Source organism: Scardinius erythrophthalmus, assembly GCF_964197995.2.
Source record: "Scardinius erythrophthalmus genome assembly, chromosome: 19".
In the NCBI taxonomy this organism is placed as follows: domain Eukaryota; kingdom Metazoa; phylum Chordata; class Actinopteri; order Cypriniformes; family Leuciscidae; genus Scardinius; species Scardinius erythrophthalmus.
This window is the reverse complement of record NC_138239.1, coordinates 18,892,332-18,914,635: the sequence shown is the minus strand read 5'-3', so window position 1 is coordinate 18,914,635 and position 22,304 is coordinate 18,892,332. Positions and strand designations below refer to the sequence as shown.

General features: G+C 44.5%; 1 protein-coding gene across 2 annotated transcripts in view; it reads left to right on the top strand.

Annotated features, from left to right (window-relative positions):
• The first annotated feature begins 456 nt into the window (after positions 1–456).
• Positions 457–22,304, top strand: part of slc8a1b (solute carrier family 8 member 1b) — a 100,835-nt gene continuing 78,987 nt past the window's right edge. Inside the window, exons 1-2 of one of the 2 annotated variants that reach the window (XM_081393829.1) lie at positions 457–585; positions 20,221–22,067. In XM_081393829.1, the coding sequence (XP_081249955.1) occupies positions 20,248–22,067 (1,820 nt within the window). In that variant the 5' untranslated portion in view covers positions 457–585; positions 20,221–20,247. Of the gene's footprint in view, positions 586–18,394; positions 18,928–20,220; positions 22,068–22,304 lie in introns of those variants that run through there. The other variant, XM_081393828.1, reaches the window with a different exon arrangement.

Sequence of the window (22,304 nt, the reverse complement as noted above, 5' to 3'; positions counted from 1 at the left end):
TGATGACTGTAAGTCATTGTCTTCAAATGCTATAAAAAAAAGAATACGTTTTAGATATTGATGCTAATGGACAGGGTTTGAGCAGCGGACTGTACTGTTGCTATAGTAACCACGGACAAACACGATTTCTGTTAGCGGGTGTCTAGTAGTGCATTCTGGCGCAGACTTTTGTGCTTACTCACATGTTGAAATGCACTTACTGGTATGCAAAATAAATATTGCAAGGCTCCCCTAAATATTTAGTTTTGACTTTCTTTGAGGGTATCAGACCCCACCATAACTTGCATCTTACTGAGGATAGTGTTTAGGGGTGGGGGAAAAAATCGATTCTTAGATGAATCGCGATTCGGGACGTGGACGATTCTGAATCGATTCACAAATGTCAAAAATCGATTTTCTAAAAAAAAAAAAAAAAAAATTCTAATAACGTAACATTGACGGAACGCAAAAGGCGGAACTCTGAAGCGGACGTGCACGTGCGCGGACAGTCTGTGGCGTGCACATAACAGAGACGCGCACATAACGGACGCATGATGGCTGAGCGCCAAATGTGCAATGCCAGTCACAAAAAGTTACATTTTGACTGTAAGTTACTCTCTGCAGATGTTCATTCACTTTCTTTGTATAAGCTGTTTTTGATTGTGGTATACAGCAAACATTTCAAGTCATAACTCTTTATTATTTAGTTGTGTACTATAAGTCAAGAGCGACTTTGTATGTTACTAATTATTCAGAATATGCATAAGTCCACAAGCATTATATGTTATGATAGCTTCTGGTACATAATTCGCTATTTTTGAACGAAAACTGTTTGTGAATTTGCTACAGCAAAATGTTTTTTTTTTTTTTTGTATGAAGGATTATATTGCTAATTGGAACTAACAAGAGGATGTTGGTTAGAAGTCTATTATTAAATGCTAACATTTACTATGCTAGAGATTCGGAATATGCTGAAGTTTGTATTAATTTACTACAAGTATGCTGCTAGTACAAGCACACATTTATTTTCCTGTTGGTTCTCAGCAATGTTGGGACATATGCTGGCAAATATAACCTTACAGTTGACTTGCCAAATCACTTCCATTTGTTTTATTAATAAAATTAATATAGGAAGTATTAGAAGTAAGTTCGTTATGGGTCATCATAAATACTTTGCTTTAAAAGTACCAAGTAAAAACATTTTTTCAATGTATTTGATAAAAGGCATTTCCCTGAGAATTGAACTTAATAAATGTGAAAAAGACACTTTAATGTCTGTCATTATGTTTGTCATTCTGTATAGCAAAGCAGATGAGAGTAGATCATGATCAGAAACCTGATTAGAAATCATTATGAATAAAATCGAATTGTTTTGAATCGAAAATCTTTTTGAATCGAAAATCGATTTTGAATCGAATCGTGGCCTCAAGAATCGGAATCGAATCGAATCGTGAGATGGTAAAAGATTCCCACCCCTAATAGTGTTAGTAGTATTAGTACCACGAATCTCTGTATTTTAAACAACTCACTTTTCATACAAAATGTCTCTTGCACCTGTAGAATCTCAGATTTTTATTCAATAAGAGTTTATTTGATTGACAGCTAAAGTCTACCAGGGCTCATGCTCATAATAGCTATGCTAATGACAGCATGTTATTCACAAGGAGGTGAAAGCGTAGGCTACAGTTTCTCTATAAGAGAGGCCAACACAGGTTAAGAACAAAAACGTCAGACGCAATTATAACACTCCTGATAAGAGATATATTCAGTGTCTGACTTCATTTGAATAACCACAGACTGTACAGTATATGTTAAATAGAAGTCTTTGATTTCTGTTGAATATCAGCATTAGGCCCACACTTTGTCTAGGCAATAGAAGTTACCTGACTGCACCATGCAGGGCTAAGCTTTATTTAGTCTCCATGAAATCAAATTGACCATTCTTATTTTTAATGAAATATTGCAGAATTTATTAAAATAATTTATTAGAAGCGTGAGGGCGGGGCAACCTGTCATTCACACGAGATCAAAGAAATAGCAAACCCCAACCATCCAATGATCCAATCAATTCCAGATAGACAAAATCAAGTCCCGCCCTTCATTTATTTCAGATTCGAGATCGAGAACTTAAGCGAACTTAAATATACATCACAATAGGGCAGAAAACAACTTCAGAAGACGAGTGATCGAGCGCAGGCGAATTTTTCTAAGAAATGTGCTTGATTTCTGGTGAGCACTGTACCTCAATTGAATGACTCCCCATGTCAGGCTAAACGAGAGGGTTTCTGATAATTATGGTAATTACCTTTTAAGAATCCGAGCCCAAGACCATTAAAACGTTCTTATATAAATATGAAACAGCGGTGCAACGTGTGCTGACAGCTCCTGTGGTCCTGCATGCCCACTCAAACCTTTCTGCTCAACAACCCCCTGCACTTTATTCACATATACACACGCAGACAGTTGCATAGAAATCTCTCCCTTCATCCCATCTTCCTCTCTGCTCTATTCATCTCTGATCCCTTCTGCACATGACAGACCGCAGCTGGCTTTGAGTCCTGTCCCCGTTACACCCCGTCTTTTCTTTTTTTTTGTACACAAACACACACACACACACACACACACACACACACACAAATATATTTACTTTTATCTCATTCATGGATTAAATTTAAAATGTGAACAGAATTCATTTTAAGAATTCTGTTTTCTTAATGCAAAGTGATATGGGTCCAGGACGTGCACATCTAGTTTTTAGAAGTTTTTGGAAGTATCTTATGCTGACCAAGGCTGCATTTACTTGATTAAAAAAACAGTAAAAACTAATATTGTAATAATATTTTTACAATATTACTCTTTTACTGTATTTTTTTATCAATTAAAACATCTGTTTTCTATGTTAATTATTTTAAAATTTAAATTTATTTCTGTGATGACAAAGCTGAATTTTCAGCATCATTACTCTAGTTTTCAGTGTCACATGATCCTTCAGAAATCATTCTTATATGCTGGTTTGGTGCTCAAGAAACATTTATTATTTTCAATGTTGAAAACAGTTGTGCTGCTTAATATTTTTGTGGATTTTTTTCAGGATTCTTTGATGAATAGAAAATCCAAAAGAACAGCGTTTGTTTGAAATAGAAATCTTTTGTAACATCATGTCTTTATTGTCACTGTGGATCATTTAAAGGCATCCTTGATAAGTAAGAGTATAAATGCAATTTTAAAAAAATAAAAACATCTTACTGATCCCAAACTTTTTAATGGTAGTATTATGTTGTGATTTTCACGTCTAGGTGAATTGGCTCCACACAAATTTTTATACTTTGAACAAATGTTGGTCCTTGCATGGCCCTGTTCGCAATGTAGACAGCTTTGTTGATTACAGTGAGAGTGATCTAATTTTGTTGAGTCATGTGGACTGTGTAGGTGTATGTGAATACATTATGGTGAAGAGAGAGGTGTACAATTTTATCTATCAGTAAATAAATGAAACAAATAGAATTTGTACGCAATACTTACAGTGCTGGTCAGAATTATTTGCCCCCTTGATCAATGATATGATCAAAGGTGGCTGTAAAAAATAAATCTGCATTAATCCTTTTGATATTTTATTTAAAAAATGAGCAAAAATCTAACCTTTAATTGAAGTAAATAATTGAAGTAAATAATTGAAGGGGGGGGGGGGGGGGTTGGTGAGTTTGGAGAATAACTGACAAGAGATCAGAGACCATTCCTCCTTACAGAATCCATGTTGGTGCTTCTCTTCAGTTTAGCCCACTCATTTTATATAGGGTTCAGGTCTGGGGACTGGGATCATGGCCATTGCAGATGCTTGGTTTTGTGCTCAGTGACCCATTTTTGTTTGACTTTGATGTTTGTTTTTGGATCACTGTCCTGTTGGAAGATCCAAACATGGCCCGTTATAAGATTTCTAGCAGAAGTTGTCAGGTTTTGATTTTTTTTATCTGTTGGTATTTGATTGAATCCATGATGCCATGTATCTGAACAAGATGTCCAGGACCTCTGGCAGCTTCATATACATACACACACACACACACACACACACACACACACACACACACACACACACACATATATATATATATATATATATATATATATATATATACAGTGGGGAGAACAAGTATTTGATACACTGCTGATTTTGCAGGTTTTCCCACTTACAAAGCATGTAGAGGTCTGTAATTTTTATCATAGGTACTCTTCAACTGTGAGAGACGGAATCTAAAATAAAAATCCAGAAAATCACATTGTATGATTTTTAAGTAATTCATTTGCATTTTATTGCATGACATAAGTATTTGATACATCAGAAAAGCAGAACTTAATATTTGGTACAGAAACCTTTGTTTGCAATTACAGTTTCCCGTTCATACATTTCCCGTAGTTCTTGACCAGGGGTGCGTTTCCCGAAAGCATCGTTGGCCAACTATGGTCGCAAGTTCATCGCAATGTCCATTGAACTCTATTGGTAACGACGGAACTTGCGACCATAGTTGGCCAACGATGCTTTCGGGAAACGCACCCCAGGTTTGCACACACTGCAGCAGGGATTTTGGCCCACTCCTCCATATAGACCAGGGTTCCTCAAACTCGGTCCTGGAGGGCCACTGTCCTGCACAGTTTAGCTCCAACCCTGATCAAACACACCTAGCTGTGAGTTCTCTTACGAGAGGTTCTCTCGTATTGCGTAAGTAGCTTACGCATCGGGAAAGTCTTCTTTCTTCGAGATCTGAAGCCAAAAAATTATCCTTAATTTTGTATTCATTGTCAACGCAGTGCAGCAGCCGACAGACCTAGGCAGGCTGTATAAGCGTGCTCATTGGCTGCTCGGCTGCAACTGCTTAAGCCTATCGGTGAGCGCTATGAACGCGGCAACCAATGAGGGCGCTTCGCGCCCTCCGCGCCCTTCTAACCGTCAGAATGGGCGTGGCCAGCGTGTATATATTCAGCGCTCACAGGCTAAAATTCTGATTTTCTTGTCTTCAGCGACGCTCTTCGCATCGCTGGATCTTGAGAGCCGCCGCCGTTGAAACCAGCGACCAGCAAGCTTAGGACAGCGCCTGAGGAAGCCGGCCGTCTTCGCCGCCTTCAGCCATCCGTGCCTGCTACGCTATCCGGCGACATATCCTTTACATTATTACTGTTTCTGTGTGTACTCTAAAAGAGCACGAGGCGTTTTTGTAAAAACGCCTCGTTTTTGCGGCTCGTGCCGCGCCCCGCTCAGCTACGGAGACCGCCACCTCTCTGCGCTCTCCGACTGGGCCGCGGGCACGCCGCCACCGCACTCTCCGAGTGCGAAGAGCTTTCAATGTCGACCCTGCGGGCTCGACTTGAAGCTTTCGACCAAGCTGTCGCTCCGCCTGTCCCTGCCGGGCCGCGCAATAAGAAGCGCCGCTCGCAGCGACCACCGGAGACTGTTGTGACTGAGGAGCTCGCCGGAACCTCTCCCTCGAGCTCTCTCTCGCCCTCTCCCTCCCGGCCGCTCAACCGCCGGCTCTGCCCGCGCCGCCGCCGCGTCAGGAGATGAGGTGAATGTGATAGATACCCGTACTCTCCCTCTGTTCGAGCCGTGCAATACGCCGCTCACAAGGGATGGCAGAAGCGGACGGTCTCGGAGCGAGTTTCCTCTCCCTCTGTTCGAGCCGCGCAAACTGAGCCGCTCACGAGGGATGGCAGAAGCGGACGGTCTCGGAGCGAGTTTCCTCTCCCTCTGTTCGAGCCGCGCAAACTGAGCCGCTCACGAGGGATGGCAGGAGCGGACGGTCTCGGAGCGAGTTTCCTCTCCCTCTGTTCGAGCCGTGCAATACGCCGCTCACGAGGGATGGCAGGAGCGGACGGTCTCGGAGCGAGTTTCCTCTCCCTCTGTTCGAGCCGCGCAAACTGCGCCGCTCACAAGGGATGGCAGGAGCGGACGGTCTGAGCTTTCTTTACGTTACAAGAAAGCTACTCCGTCCTCGCGCGTCACTGGTGAAAGGGGAACAGAGTGTTTTCGTCCCGCCGTGGCCTGGACTATAACCTCCATTCTCACACATTTCTCAGTCCCCTCTTAAGTTCAGGCGACTGGAATTGTTACTATTGCAGTATACGAGCCTGTTATAAATACACGCTCGCCTGCAAGCAAACGCTGTCACAAGACATGATGACGCTAACCGCGTACTAATGTATTCTCCCCTGTGGCTCAGTGGCGGAATCCTAGACTGTCAAGCTAGAGACCCGGGTTCGATCCCCGCTCTCGCGGCAGTTAAAGTTTATGCTGTTCGCTTCTCCGAGCTCGCGGCCAGTTTTTCTTACATACAGAAAACAAGCCCACTCTCTCCCTCGTTGGGCCGTGCAGATTGCGCCGTTCAAGGGATGACAAAGCGGACGGTCACGAGCAGCGTTCAGCGTGCGCGCCTCACTCACCGGCGAAAAGAGAAGAGAGTGTGTTAGTCTCGCTACGGCTGGACAACCGCCAATCCTCACACATTTCTCAGTCCCCTCTTAAGTTCAGGCGACTGGAAATATTACTATTGCAGTAAACGAGCCTGTTTTAAACACACGCTCGCCTGCAAACGAACGCCGACGCGACACAAGAGGTCGCTTTTTATATGCTCGCGCTAACTGAAAGCCTATGTGATTCCCCTGTGGCTCAGTGGCAGAATCATACGCTATCATGCGAGAGACCCGCGTTCGATCCCAGCTCTCGGGGAAAATAAAATTTATGCTGCTTGCTTCTCCGAGCTCGCGGCCAGTCTTTCTTACTTACAGAAAGCGAACCCGCCCCTCGCACCACACCTTCTCAGAGTGCTCGAGTATTTTTTGAGCGTCTAAACACGAGAGAAGAAAAGACGGTTAAATCCCGCAGCCCTGCGGCTGGACCACCGTCGAAGCTTAACGCTCTGTCAGTCCCCGTTGCCACGGCTACTGCAGCTGTTTACCCCGCAGTCAACGAGCCGGTATCTACTCGCTCGCCTGCGCGCATCCGCCGTTCTCACGGCAACCCAGAAAATGTCAAAAGAGCATAATGTCTGGTTGCACGGCTGACGCCGTATGTGTTTCTAGTACAGTGAATGTGCCCACGTTCTGTGCTCACCCCTGTACACAAGCACTATACATCCCGTGTCTCTCACAGAGCCCACTCTCATGAAGCAGGCAAAAGCCGCTTTAGTGTTAAAAGTAGGTCACGTGTCCACTTCTCCGTGCCCACACCTACTCACTGCCCGCTCTGTCACACGGCCTTGCACGACCGGTCATGTTTTAAATGTGAGTCCTGTGCCCGCCCTCGAGCGCTCACACATACATTTTCGCGCCTCACACTATATGTTCCCCGTCCAAAGCCACCGGGACACTGTGTGTAAAACGGCCAGCTATCGCTACGTGCGATCCGCCGTATCTAACCACCAAGAGCGCGCGCGCCGCGCCCGCCCCTGAATGTAACTCCTGTGCCCGCCCTCGAGCGCTCACACATACTAACGAACATTTTCGCCCCGACGCCGCCATCGCGCGTCGCGCCTCACACTTTATGTTCCCCGTCTAAAGCCACCGGGACACTGTGTGTAAAACGGCCAGCTATCGCTGCGTGCGATCTGCCGTATCTAAGCACCAAGAGCGCGCGCGCCGCGCCCGCCCCTCCGTTTCGAGCTCTCGAGCCCGCGATGCGCGGCGATCGGAGCCCGGAGGCCATTCTGCCCCTGGCTGCACACGCAAAAGCGTGGGAAACTATTCCAGGCGCATCAGAACGGGTGCTAAGCACAGTAAAACAGGGCTATACTCTGCAGTTTGCTCGCCGCCCTCCGCGCTTTCAAGCGCGTATCGAGACCAGAGTGAATGGGGAAGTAGCACATCTACTTCGAGCAGAAATACACTTCTGTGCAAAAGGGCTATGGAACCGGTTTCCCCTTCCATGAGCGAGTCGGGCTTTTACAGCCGTTATTTCCTCGTTCCCAAGAAGGACGGAGCACTCAGACCAATTTTGGATCTGAGACGTTTGAACGAGGCTCTTATGAGAAGACCGTTCAAAATGCTCACAACCAGACAAATTCTCGCGCAAATTCGCCCGAGGGACTGGTTTATATCTCTCGATCTAAAAGACGCGTGCTTTTCAGATCCTGATAATACCCCGTCACAGGCCATTCTTGAGATTCGCCTTCGACGGTCAGGTATATCAGTACACGGCCCGTCTGTCGACACAGCGCGCGCGCTGCATTCGACGCCTGGCCGCGTCTCTCCGGCCGGGCAGCACCGTACCTCTCAAAACATTTCAGAGGCTACTGGGTTGTATGGCCTCAGCCGCAGCAGTGCTTCGGCTGGGTCTTTTACGAATGCGCCCGCTACAATGCTGGCTGAATGCCCGAGTGCCTCACAGAGCATGGGCTTCCGGCGGTATTCGCATCAGAGTGACTCAGAGCTGCGTTTCAGCTCTGAAGCCCTGGTTAGCGGCCGACTGGTACCAGCGGGGAGTGACAATGGGAGCTATCTCACACCGCAAAATTATCTCGACGGACGCTTCCACCTCAGGCTGGGGCGCTCTGTTCGAGGGCAAACCGGCTTTTGGCCTATGGTCAGACCGGGAAAAATGCCTCCACATAAACTGTTTGGAGATGATAGCGGTCGAGAACGCGCTCAGGCGCTTCCTCCCATTCATACGGGATCACCATGTGCTAGTCCGCTCGGACAACATGTCCGTGGTATCCTATGTGAACCGACAGGGCGGTGTCAGATCCAGGAATCTGTGCAGGCTGACAGAACGCCTTCTCGTGTGGGCTTACCGCTCGCTGCGCTCGCTGAAAGCCGCGCACGTACCGGGCCACCTGAATGTCGGTCCAGACAGACTGTCCAGGGACAACATTCCCCCGGGAGAATGGTCTCTGCACCTCCAGACAGTCCAGTTTCTCTGGCGCCTATTCGGCAGAGCGGAAATCGACCTCTTTGCGTCGAAAGACAATGCTCAATGCCTGAAGTTTTATTTGAAGAGCGAAGACGCGCTGTCCCAGACATGGCCCAGCCTCCCGCTGTATGCTTTTCCTCCGATCTCCCTGTTGCCACAGGTCATTTAGAGGATCAGAGAAACGCACCACTCAGTGCTGCTTATAGCCCCGCGATGGGAAAACCAAACTTGGTACCCAGAGCTAGTGAGGCTGTCGCACTCACCCCCATGGCCGATCCCGGTGAGAAAGGATCTCCTCTCCCAAGCCGCTGGATCGATCTGGCATCCCCATCCAGAGCGCTGGTCGCTGCATGCATGGGTGATCAACGGATACCCGTTGACCTGTCAGAAGGGGTCGTGAACACGATCACGCAGTCTAGAGCCCCCTCCACGAGACGGCTCTACGCGTCTAAATGGTCGGTGTTTTCTAAATGGTGCGCTACTCAAAACCTGGATCCGCGCGCATGCGGGGTTCCGCGGGTGCTCTCCTTCTTGCAAGAGCTGTTGGAAAAGGGCAGATCCCCTTCCACGCTCAAAGTATATGTGGCCGCTATTACAGCGTTCGCTGAGACGACGCTCGGCCGGGCAATGGGAAGGAATGAGCTCATTATCCGCTTCCTCAGAGGAGCTAGACGGATGAACCCCCCGCGGCCCCCCTCGGTTCCCTCGTGGGATCTGTCCTTGGTCCTGGCGGCCCTAAAGGCTTTTCCCTTTGAACCGCTTGAATCCGCGGATCTAAAGTATCTGTCGCTTAAAACCGTTTTTCTGATAGCTCTGTCTTCAGTCAAACGAGTGGGTGATTTGCACGCGCTATCTGTTAGCCCTGCATGTCTCGAGTTCGGGCCGAATGACTCGAAAGTCATTCTCAGACCGAGGCACGGTTACATCCCCAAAGCGATTGGAACCCCGTTTAGGGCACAAGTTATTTCCCTCTCGGCTCTGCCAGCATCCGATGGTGGGGACAGTGATAACCTCCTATGCCCTGTCCGGGCGCTGAGAGTTTACATCACGCGCTCCGCCGCTTTCAGGCGTTCAGAGCAGCTCTTTGTTTCCTTCGGCGGACGCACCAAGGGTCTTGCCGCCTCGAAGCAGAGCTTGTCCAGGTGGATAGTGGACGCGATAGCAGCAGCTTATGCCTCCAAACACCTGCAGTGCCCTCTGGGCATCAGAGCCCATTCCACTAGAGGCATGGCCTCGTTGTGGGCCTGGTCCAGCGGAATTTCTATCCACGACATTTGTATGGCGGCGGGCTGGGCCTCCCCGTCTACATTCGTGAGGTTTTATAACCTGGAAGTTCCTGCCCTACAGGCAAAAATATTGTCAGTATAAGTGACATGTATGCTCTGCCCAGCTCCCGTGTGCAGACTACGTTCATATGCTGGCGCTATTCTGGTAACTACTCAGGGTGAAGTGTTTGACTCAGACCGGCTGATCCGTTCTGTTTCCTATTTCCCGTTACGCGCTGTTATCGGTGCTGGCCCGCGCTGCTGGCCGCCCGCATTATTCTCTACCGCGTGGGAATTTTTCTCTTCATGTGAGACCGACTATGTCGTTTTCTCCTACCCTTATGAGTGCTTATGTACTGTTTGGGCTCGCTCCGCCGGCCCTACTGTTGTACTGCTATGTTTATAGACCGGCCGCGCCGCTCTATTTCATATGCTGCATGAAGTGCATGTACTACGCTGGCCCGTCTCTCGACCGGCCACATTTTCCAGCAGAGTGTTTTCCCCGGTTCCCCTGGGATTCATGGGCTGGATGCTCGGCGCACACGGCGTTGACAAAGGGTTCCCGATGCGTAAGCTACTTACGCAATACGAGAGAACCTCTCGTAAGAGAACGTACTCGGTTACTAACGTAACCTCGGTTCTCTCTAGAAGAGGGAACGAGTATTGCGTAACCTGCCGTGTCGCGCCACGAGCTTTTGCGCTTCAGACTGCGAAAACCAGAATTTTAGCCTGTGAGCGCTGAATATATACACGCTGGCCACGCCCATTCTGACGGTTAGAAGGGCGCGGAGGGCGCGAAGCGCCCTCATTGGTTGCCGCGTTCATAGCGCTCACCGATAGGCTTAAGCAGTTGCAGCCGAGCAGCCAATGAGCACGCTTATACAGCCTGCCTAGGTCTGTCGGCTGCTGCACTGCGTTGACAATGAATACAAAATTAAGGATAATTTTTTGGCTTCAGATCTCGAAGAAAGAAGACTTTCCCGATGCGTAAGCTACTTACGCAATACTCGTTCCCTCTTCTAGAGAGAACCGAGGTTACGTTAGTAACCGAGTACGTTTCTAGTGATCCTGAAGACATTGATTAGCTTGCTCAGGTGTGTTTGATCAGTGTTGGAGCTAAACTCTGCAGGACAGCGGCCTTCCAGGACCGAGTTTGAGGAACCCTGATATAGACCTTCTCCAGATCCTTCAGGTTTCGGGGTTGTCGCTGGGCAATACGGACTTTCAGCTCCCTCCAAAGATTTTCTATTGGGTTCAGGTCTGGAGACTGGCTAGGCCACTCCAGGACCTTGAGATGGTTCTTACGGAGCCACTCCTTATGCCCTGGCTGTGTGTTCCGTGTCGTTGTCATGCTGGAAGACCCAGCCACGTCACATCTTCAATGCTCTTACTGAGGAAAGGAGGGCCAAGATCTCGCGATACATGACCCCATCCATCCTCCCCTCAATACGGTGCAGTCGTTCTGTTGTAGTTCTTGAAAAATGTTTTCTGTTAAAGAGAATATCTGCCTTTGGAGTGGACTTTGAGCTTTTTAACCTTGCAGATCTTTATGCTTAAACAGCAACATTACACACTAACTAAAGTTGAAAAAGTGAAAAAGCATAATAGGACACCTTTAAGATTTGTTTTTAGATAAAATATCTTGAATTATGTTTATTTTTTTCCAACAAATTGTTTCAAACAAGAAAAAACGATTTGAAAATGTGGTAACTAAAAACAAAACTTGATATCTTACGGATGTTTATCTAAAAAATAAGACAAAAATAAGATTAATAATTAAAATATTTTTTCAGTGTTGGGTTCAATGCAGGGTTATAAATTGTTTTAAGTCTTATCATGGCATTTGTAGCTGCAAGTGTTTTAACAGATTTCACCATAATAATGGTCAAATGGACAGTGTTAAGAGAACAGATGCCGATGTGTACAGAGAAATACTTTGCTCTAAACACACACATACAAATGTAATATGTACAATACTTGACTGCATATTCTGTTGGACATGTACCGAATGAACTGAAATGTTTTCAGTTTAATAATTTAGCCTGAAATCATTTTTTGGGGTTATTTAAAGGTAGTAGAAAACACTTTCTACTGTACCACGACAGCCCGGGATGTTGTTCGGGTTTCAACTGGGTGTTCTGACACTCCAAAGACATCTTGGGGATTATTGCAGTTTTTAAGACATTACACATGTAGTTATGATGATCTGACTCAGTATGTGATAAAAGACATCAGCAGTGATTAATCGTTACTGTTAGTTTTAATGGAACATATTGGCAAAAAGCCTCACAGTCACAGCAGGGGTTCAAGTACAGATGTTAGGCACACACACACACATTGACCCAGTAATTGGAGTAATACTAAATCCCATGACTCCACAGCTGATCGGAGCTCAAATTGCTTGCAGCTGAGTACACTCCTGCTGGATCGGTTTGGTTTGTGTTTCTGGCTTGTCTTTGGGCGTGCTTGAACAAACTCAATTCCTACTCAAGTATTGGCACTATCACAGCTAACTTAAAAAATCTGTCACGTTTTAATGAAGAGGCAGCAATGAAAGTTTTATAAACTGTTTGGATGCGAATCGCATGGCAAATAGCCTAATTAAGTTGTTTCTGGGACGTGTCCATAGCTGTTGGTTTCCATTATCTAATTGGCTCTAAAGCATGTAAACATGTATGAAAACAGATGCAATTTGTGCACACCAATATACAATACCACTGTCTGGAAAAATGTGCCCAAGTACTTTTATTCAGCAAGGATGCATTTAATGAATCAAAGGCGCATGACATCTTAGACATTTGCCTGCGGTTTCACAGACCGTAAGCCTATAGTCCAGACTAAATTGCATGTTTGAACAGTTTTAACTGAATGCTGCACTGACATATCTTATAAAATGTCAGTGCCATTGTTTTGTCTCAAGATGCACACCAGTATTGTTTTTTTTCCTAGGGCACGTTTATGAAATCTACTTAAATGTCCTAATTTAACTAAGTAATAATAGAATATCTTTCTGTGAAATCAGGCCTTATAATGTAAAAAAAAAAATCCACAAAGATATTGAGCAGCACAACCGTTTTCTGCATTGTCAATAATAATTACAAATGTTTCTTGAGTACCAAACCGGCATATTAGAATGATTTCTGATGGATCACTGAAGGATTTGATGGATCATTTTTAATATTTCACAATATTACTGTTCTGTTTTTTATTTAAAATTTAGCCTTGGTATGCATAAGAGACTTTCCGAAACATACAAAAAAAATCTTACTGACCCCAAACGTTTGAACATGATTCTACTTTCATGTGTCAGTAATCTTTCTGATTTTTGGTAATTGGGAGGGTGGGAATAATTAGGGAATGGGAAATTAGGGAATATAATTTGTGATGCTTCAATGGAAAATAATCAATTTTATGATTATTCACACAGATATACCGACAAGCATGCGACTGTGTCTGAAATGAGCAGAGTCCAGTGTGGTGACTGCTGTCATGACCTCTGGCGCTCTGTGCTGCCGCCTCGGTTTGGTCTTAAAAAGAGCAGCACACAATGACCCTGAAGGCAAAACCAGACCCACTGAACCTCAAACACACACTAACAGATTCACTTGCAAATGTAGGGATATTCTAGCATAATTTACTCTCCCAAACCTGTATTATTTTACCGTAGAAAACAACAGTTAAGCTCAATGTTTAGGCTGTTTCCACACAATATGAAACAATTGCTTTAAAGAACAAATTTCAATTTTATGGTCATGCTTATGGATTGCTTTTGATTTTGCATGTGGTCATTTGTACGCTCCAAACACACAATAATATTACTGCTGCTGGAGCTTATGTCGTAAAACAGGCACCTTAGATTGACTCTAAACCCTTAGACCTTTCAAATGATCCGAAAAGAAGAATCCGAAACGTCACATCAAGTGAGTGTCAGAAAGTTGTGCAGTGCTTTGTGTACCAGAGTAACGGGTATTTCGAGAGAGAGAATAAATAGCATGCGAAAGTATGACTGAATTTTCATGCCAAGCGTGTGTTGGTCTAAACAGGTCTTTATTCTGCCATAGGTCTCTCTCTCTAGCCTGGCAAGCCAGACCTACATCAAGATGTTAGGTCTGGCAACTCACCATAGACACGGCTCAATCCGAGGGGCGGGATAAACGGCTGTCTTTCAAATTCCCTCTGCACGCAATAGGACAGCGCTTCAACCAACCAGAGCGCTTTCCCAACAGCGGAGCTAACGTTAGTTGATAGATTCAACTTTTGAATCTGGCCGGCAAAACTACGAACACATCTTCCTTTTTTAAGAATGACTTAAGTGCCGTTTTTTGCTCTTTTCTCAAAGAAAAACTTAACTCCAAGTCCTCCAGAGTCGCGGCCAAAGCCGATTCGAAAGACTGTTCGCCAGCAGCAGCCATTCTTTGTTTTCAAGTAGCAGGGAACCGTCGCAACTCTGTCGTCATTATGTTAAGCCCGCCCCGCCTACTCTATACACGACGTGATTGTCCTGACCCGATTTAGGTTTTTCCAGCACGAAAGTCAACGGAGAGTTGCTAGACTACCCTGGCTGCAAAATACATTTTGCTGCCACTAGGGTGCGTCTAGATTTCTAGGCTGCTCTCTCTCTCAAAAAAAGAAGACTTTTCTAATGTTTTTTTATTATTATAAGAGCAGTCTGGATATTCTGATAAATAACTTAATACAAGTTTGGAATGACATGAGGGAGTTGATGATTTCAGTTTTAATTTTTGGGTGAAAAAAACTGCTTATAACTCAAGGTTATAAATTGCCACACATTGTATATGTTCTTGGTTTGGTAATGATTTGGTGTGTAAGTAGTAGCATATTTACATAAATGTAAATATCAAACAATACCAGCCAGACATAATACTACTGTCATATGCATGTTTTAGCACCCATGAGGAAAAGAAAGTGCACATGTACACAAACAAACAAACCTTTTTCACAGTTAACATTTCACCAACAGTCAGAAGAAAAACAGGTTTTGTGTCACATTAGGTCTGAGTCAGATGAAGTGATAAAGAGCTGCTCTGTGGAAAAGGTAAGAGAGTGAAGACAGCTGAGAGTTATAATGTTATCAGAGAGACAGGAAATACTTCTGAACATACCCCCACCCTGTTTAATTGCTCTCAGTCTATCTTAGATCAGGGTACAGTAATCAAAGAATATGGCCTCCTCATATGACTGATAAGTAACTCTGCATTCTGACCGAATCTTTAGAATATTGTGTTTTCAGTTTGAATAACATTTAACATTGAATAACAAAATGTTATTCAGTAAGCAACTGTAATTGTATTCAGCGGTTGGCCTTTTCACCCTTTGCTCAGTATGAGTAAGCTTTTTGCAAAGATCCCAGTGGGACCAAAAACAGAATTATACAATTACAGAATTAGTAGATTATATAATGTTATATTCTGAGTGCATTAAACTGCAACTGTCGTGACATGACATCACATCTTTTTTTAAACAGAAATTCAACATGTAACAAATAATAATAGATCCAAAATGTAAAAATATACAATCTGCTCCACTTTATTGCAACACAACATTGGGCTTTAAATTGTGCTTTCTTTTCATTCAACTAAGAGATCATGACATGACGTATTGAACTTCTAATGGTCACATAAGTACGGATTCACACATCAGAAATGGAACTTTGGAATGCAGTGAAATTTCTAAAGTATGATCATAGGTTTCTGGTCTCCCGCATTTACATGATGGAAGTCACTGGGATGAAACGTGTAGTGTGATCTCCCCTGAAAGTGCCAAATTTATCCTCAGAAATGTAGTGATATAGTGAGATCTAAAGTGCTCTGTACTATAGCTCAATAAATCATGAATAGCTCATATCATGTTTTACTTCAGATCTATTTAGTAATATCAACAGGTTTGTGTTAAGGCATAAGGTATTGTAATTATCATTCTAATATAAAAAACATTGTTTCTGTGTGTTTGTCTGTGTGAAAGAGACAGTTAAACTAACTTTTTTTTTTACATATCAGGTTTTCTTAAACTGGCAATAAACTGCTGGACCGATGCTGAGGGAAGAGAGAGACTGTGAGGGTGAATGAGGGATGAGTAGAGAAACAGGGAGAGGGGAGGAGAGAGAGAAAGAGAGAGAGAGGCGCATCTCCCTCTGGCCAAAATGAACAAGAACTAGGCCACGCTGTACCGCACCTGAGCAAAGCCAAAACAGCTGCTGCTTCTTTTTTAACTCACCTTTAGATTCATTGAGGGAAAAAACAACTACTGTAACTTTATTTTTACATTAGTGGCAAAGCTCAACGTCCCCTACTCAAGGAGCTGCAAGGACGTAATAACATAATCAACTTTTGCATGTGTGTGGCAGTGTGTAGTTTAGATCGCATCACTGTCACTGAGCTGTGATGTGACCTTATAAAACATATCTGACTCTGAGGTAAACATAGATTAATGAAACATTGTTTCAAACAAAAGAGCACAAGCAAATATTTGCACAAGTCTGGCAGGATTTGCCACACCTGTCTGATTCTACGAGGTAATATCAATTACATTAATAAAAGTTAGAGTAAGAAAAAATATTAGATGAGAAATTTGTTAAAGAAAGACCACACTTACCTGTGCTGCAGTTTCATGCCGCTCATATCTAATATGGTGCCTCTGTTGGCACAATGTGTCACTGCAGCCAAACCAAAAAAGTAGGTAAGCACTGTAGGCTTGTAAAAATGCTGCCCTTTTTTGATGCAATATTTAATGACCTGAGATTTTGTTTCTAGATCACACGTTTAATATATAAAAATAATAATAATAATAATTTGATAGGCTACATGTAATGAAGTCATGTTGCATGTGTTTTTAGTAATGGCATGGAATAATTTAAAGAGTAAGATAGCTTTGTTTAGAAAAGGATGAAGATCAAAGGAATCTGCTTAGTTTTTAATGAAATGATGCAATTAAGATGTAAATTCGAGATTAAAGCGTGTGTGTGTGTGTGTGTGTGTGTGTGTGTGTGTGTGTGTGTGTGTGTGTGTGTGTGTGTGTGTGTGTGTGTGTGTGTGTGTGTGTGTGTGTGTGTGTGTGTGTGTGTGTGTGTGTGTACAGGTCGCCACAAGGATTGTAAAACCTGAGATCACTTTATGGCAACCAGCCAGCGGCCCCCACGAGGGAAATGGATTTAAAAAATACTAAATTATGCTTATTTGAAAATGTAAAAATGCAGAAAGTTTTCTGTGATAGGCATGTGTAGTGTAGGGGGATAGAATATACAGCTTGTACAGTATAACAATCAAAATCCTCATAAAACATGGAAACCCAACGTGTGTGTGGTTCAGGTATGCCACATACGCTATGGGTAAATGATCCCACAAAGACAGCATATCAGAAATCCTTGTCCTTGGGAGCATTTTTTTGGTCCCCATAAGGAAAACGGCTTATAAATCATACAATGTAATAGAGTTGGGGGATAAAATATATGGCCTACAGTTTGTACAGTAGGCTATACAAATCATTAGCCTATGTCTATGGAATTTCCCCATAAAACATGTAAACCTGCAATGTTGCTTGCAACGTTAACATTTTACTAACTGACAACAGTGGCACAACAAAAACTCGAAGACCAGTGTGCAAATCTGCAAGGTTCATTTTCAGTCTTTTTATAGGGCTATATTTAAACGTTATTAAATTAATTTGTAATATTAACATAAATCCATTCGCTTTCTCCAATTTAACGAATCATTCTTTTGAGTTGGATCTTTTCCAGGTTTAAAATTCGGCCTAAATGATCCGTTCACAAATCAGACTGAACTGATTCGGTTAGCGGTTCACGAATCAACAACGAACGAGAATCGTTTCTATCGGACACTCTTTTTCGTAAATATTTGAAAAACGATGAGTGAGCGGATAGTTTAAGTATTCTGGGTGTATCGATGGACTTACAATTTTGGATAAAAATATAAGTTGATATATTTGAATGGGTTATTTTAATAGACGAAGAACAGAAATATTACAAATTACGAACTGGAACTGAACCGATTCGCAAAATGAATGGGATTTCCCTCTTTACTCAGACAAAAATAAAGTTAATCGTAGAATGGTGTACGGCTGGAGAGGTTGCAGTATAGAGAGTGAACAAGATGTCGAGTGTGTGATGCATTACACCACTACAAATGAAACCGGAATTGTCTCACGTGGCCACCGTCCTTAGTGGATGATAATTAATTCATTGATCATCACCAGTAAAACGGATAAAGGGCCATTTGTGTTCATACATGTGTATGAGAGAAGGCAACAAAGGGAGGGAAGAACGACACAAACGTAAAAGCAGAATCTCCGCTCTCTCTTCTTGAACGCAGCGCGTATCCCAGTCAGAGCGCGAGGACCCGCGGCACGCGCGCACACGCTCGCTCACACACTCACTCACGCCGTTCGCTCGCTCACACACACACACACACACACACACACTCACTCACGCACGCACAGTCACACACAGACTGAACCAGCCGAGAGAGGGAAGAACGAGGAAGAACTCGCACGCACATTTCAGCTCTCATAGATTTGCTGATAAAGCATCCGATATTTGATCGCTACGGGTCTGTTTGGGGAAAAACAAACGCGTGTATGGAAATCGGAGGGTGCACAATACTCGCGTGGGTCTCTAATCTTTCCTGCATATCATATATAAAAACCTAAACTAATGCGAGCTGGGATACTACTGACGGCTTCCGACACGCACTGTCTCCGTTAACACTCCTGCTACCGCTTTTCCCCAGACTTGCTACTTCACGGAGTACCGTTACGGTAAGAGCACCATATATTTATATGATGTGAGATTGCATGGAGATTAATGGTAGCTGTATCGTTGCACGAGGGTTAATTGGGGGCTGCAGAGAAACCGAGTAGGTATCACATTCATAATAATCTTTACGGAGAGTGACCCATTTGATTTGAATCAGAGGTGCGCTCTCGTGCCCGTCCGGCGCGGTCCGCTCCGGTCCGCAGTGGCCCGCGGATGATGATCTAACCGGCTGTTCGCCTGCACCTCGTTTTACGGGATTCTGATGTGCACGTGAAAGTTGTATTAAACATGATCCGGTCTCGAGAGCCTCTGCGCCTTTGAGCACATCGCGGGAAAAAAGCCCTTGAGGCAACCGTTTATCCGAACAATAAGGAATTGTTAGGCATGTCTGCGACGCATATGATGTGAGATAACAGATGTTTCATCAGTGGATAGGGTAGAGGTGCTGAATGAGAGCAGTAGGTTGCGGTATGTGAATGAGAGTGAGCGAGATCTGAGCGCAGTGCTGAATTAAAGCGCTCTGTATTCGGTTCTTTTGCATTTCAGATCATTAAACCGAGGTTAAACGACAGTTAAAGCTACTGAAATGTATATGATTAAATAATTATGTTGGCTTATTAGAAGCTAAGTGGTTTATTTCATATGAATGTGTGAGTAAGGTCTGCAAGATTTTACTGTGCACTATGCCCATTGATGACTGCAGATATTAGTGTGTGACACTGTGGGTGTGTGTCCAATGACCATGCATGTGTTTTGCACCATGAGCAAGTGTTTCATCTTGCCTCAAGTGTTGATTGCCACCCTTTGTCTGATAATGTATTTTGCAGGCATCGTTTGAATTTAGGTTTGCTTGCTTGCAGTCAAGCACCAGCGTCCCAACCTAAACTTCACATTTTAAAAAAAAATCTAAACTACGCTCTGGACTAATAGCGCTTTTTAAAGAAGAAACACCTCGCAGAATGTAATGTCTTTCAGCACTAGGCTTAAAGGGAGCATCTGGACTTGTTTATGCATTCTGTAGAAATGAACCTGAAGATTGAATTGATAACCAAATTTTACAAATGAATAATCATGTTCAGATTCTCCAGAATAATGTTTTACCTAACAATTCTGGAACATGCTTTTCAGCAAGTTGTTAAAATGTTCCTAAAATGTCAGGCTTGAATCAGTGTCAGACACCTTATAATATAACAACCATTTTTGACAACACGTGTGTTGTTGCTTGTTGGTGATCAGTGCCCTGGTTTCATTTTTCTCCATTTTCTCTTCTTTCTCCTGTTCTCTTTCTATTATAGCAGAAGTTTGTCACAGAGTAAGGAACGATGAGGCTTCGTGAGACCTCCCCACGCCTCTTCCTGAGCTTTCAGTGTCTAGTCGTCTTGGTGATACTGCTCTTTAACGTCCACCATGTGACAGCGGAACATGCTCCGGACCAGAGCCAGGATCATAGTTCTCCTGCCAACAAGTCTTTGTCCTGTGGTGGGAAGGTCACATGTGCAGCTGGAGTCATCCTTCCAGTGTGGGAACCCCCAAACCCTTCCTTTGGGGACAAGGTAGCCCGGGCCACGGTTTACTTTGTGGCACTGGTATACATGTTTCTGGGAGTTTCGATTGTCGCTGACCGCTTCATGGCATCCATTGAGGTAATCACCTCTCAGGAGAAGGAGATCACCATTAAGAAACCGAATGGTGAAACGACCACCACAACTGTACGCATCTGGAACGAAACCGTGTCCAACCTCACCCTCATGGCTCTAGGGTCGTCTGCTCCTGAGATTCTGCTCTCAGTGATTGAAGTGTGCGGCCATAACTTTGAAGCTGGTGACCTCGGACCCTCCACCATCGTCGGCAGTGCAGCTTTCAACATGTTCGTCATTATTGGAATCTGTGTCTATGTGGTACCCGATGGAGAGCTTCGCAAAGTGAAACACCTGCGTGTTTTCTTCGTCACCGCCGCTTGGAGCATCTTCGCCTACTTGTGGCTCTACCTGATCTTGGCTGTTATCTCGCCGGGCATCGTCCAGGTGTGGGAGGGTCTCCTCACTCTTTTCTTCTTTCCGATTTGCGTGGTCTTCGCTTGGATCGCTGACCGCCGGCTCCTGTTTTACAAGTATGTTTACAAGCGCTACCGAGCCGGCAAGCACCGTGGCATGATCATTGAGACTGAGGGGGACCGTCCTCTGCCATCCAAGGTGGATATCGAGATGGACGGGAAGATGCTGAACTCTCACGCAGTGGACTTCTTGGATGGAACTCTGGCTTTGGAACTGGAGGACAAAGACCTAGATGAGGAGGAAGCTAGGCGTGAAATGGCAAAGATCCTGAAGGAACTAAAGCAGAAACATCCCGATAAAGAAGTGGAGCAGTTGATTGAACTTGCTAATTACCAGGTGCTCAGCCAGCAGCAGAAGAGCCGTGCGTTCTACCGATGCCAGGCGACCCGCTTGATGACTGGAGCAGGTAACATTCTAAAGAAGCATGCAGCGGACCAGGCTCGTAAAGCAGTGAGCATGCACGAGGTGCGCAGTGACACTGGAGAGAATGACCCCATTTCTAAGATCTTTTTTGACCCTGCCTCTTACCAGTGTCTGGAAAACTGCGGAACTGTGGCGGTGAATGTGATTCGGCGTGGAGGCGATCTCAACCAGACCGTGTCGGTGGAATTCCGCACAGAAGACGGAACCGCGAATGCTGGCTCAGACTACGAATTCACTGAAGGCACTGTCGTTTTCAAGCCAGGTGAGACGCAGAAGGAGATCCGAGTTGGAATTATTGATGATGATATCTTTGAAGAGGACGAGAACTTCCTTATCCACCTCAGCAATGTCCGTGTGCTTCATGAGGGTGATGAACCAGAGACCACTGAGGCCAATCACGTGGACACCATCGCAACACTCGGTGTGCCCTCCACAGCAAGTGTCACCATCTTTGACGATGACCATGCTGGAATCTTCACATTCGAAGAGCCAGTCGCCCACGTTAGTGAGAGTGTGGGTGTCATGGAAGTGAAGGTCCTGCGCACGTCTGGCGCCCGTGGGGTGGTGTCACTGCCGTATAAAACCGTTGAGGGAACTGCCCGTGGAGGAGGAGAGGACTTTGAAGACTCCCATGGTGTTCTGGAGTTCCAAAACGACGAAATCTTGTAAGTCATAGTCTCATATTTACAGTAAAATGTGTTTGGGTTCCTGTCCTGATGAGTCACTCCTAAAATATCACTGTTAAGAAGAACTATTTAGAATTTTTTCAAAATCTCGATTTCAATTGTATTAGTATAGTGCCTTGTCAGAACAGCAATGTCATGCATGTAAGATATTTTTGAATTGTATGTGCCTGATGGAGTGGCATGCATGATGCAAAGTATTTAGCTCTGTGACATCAT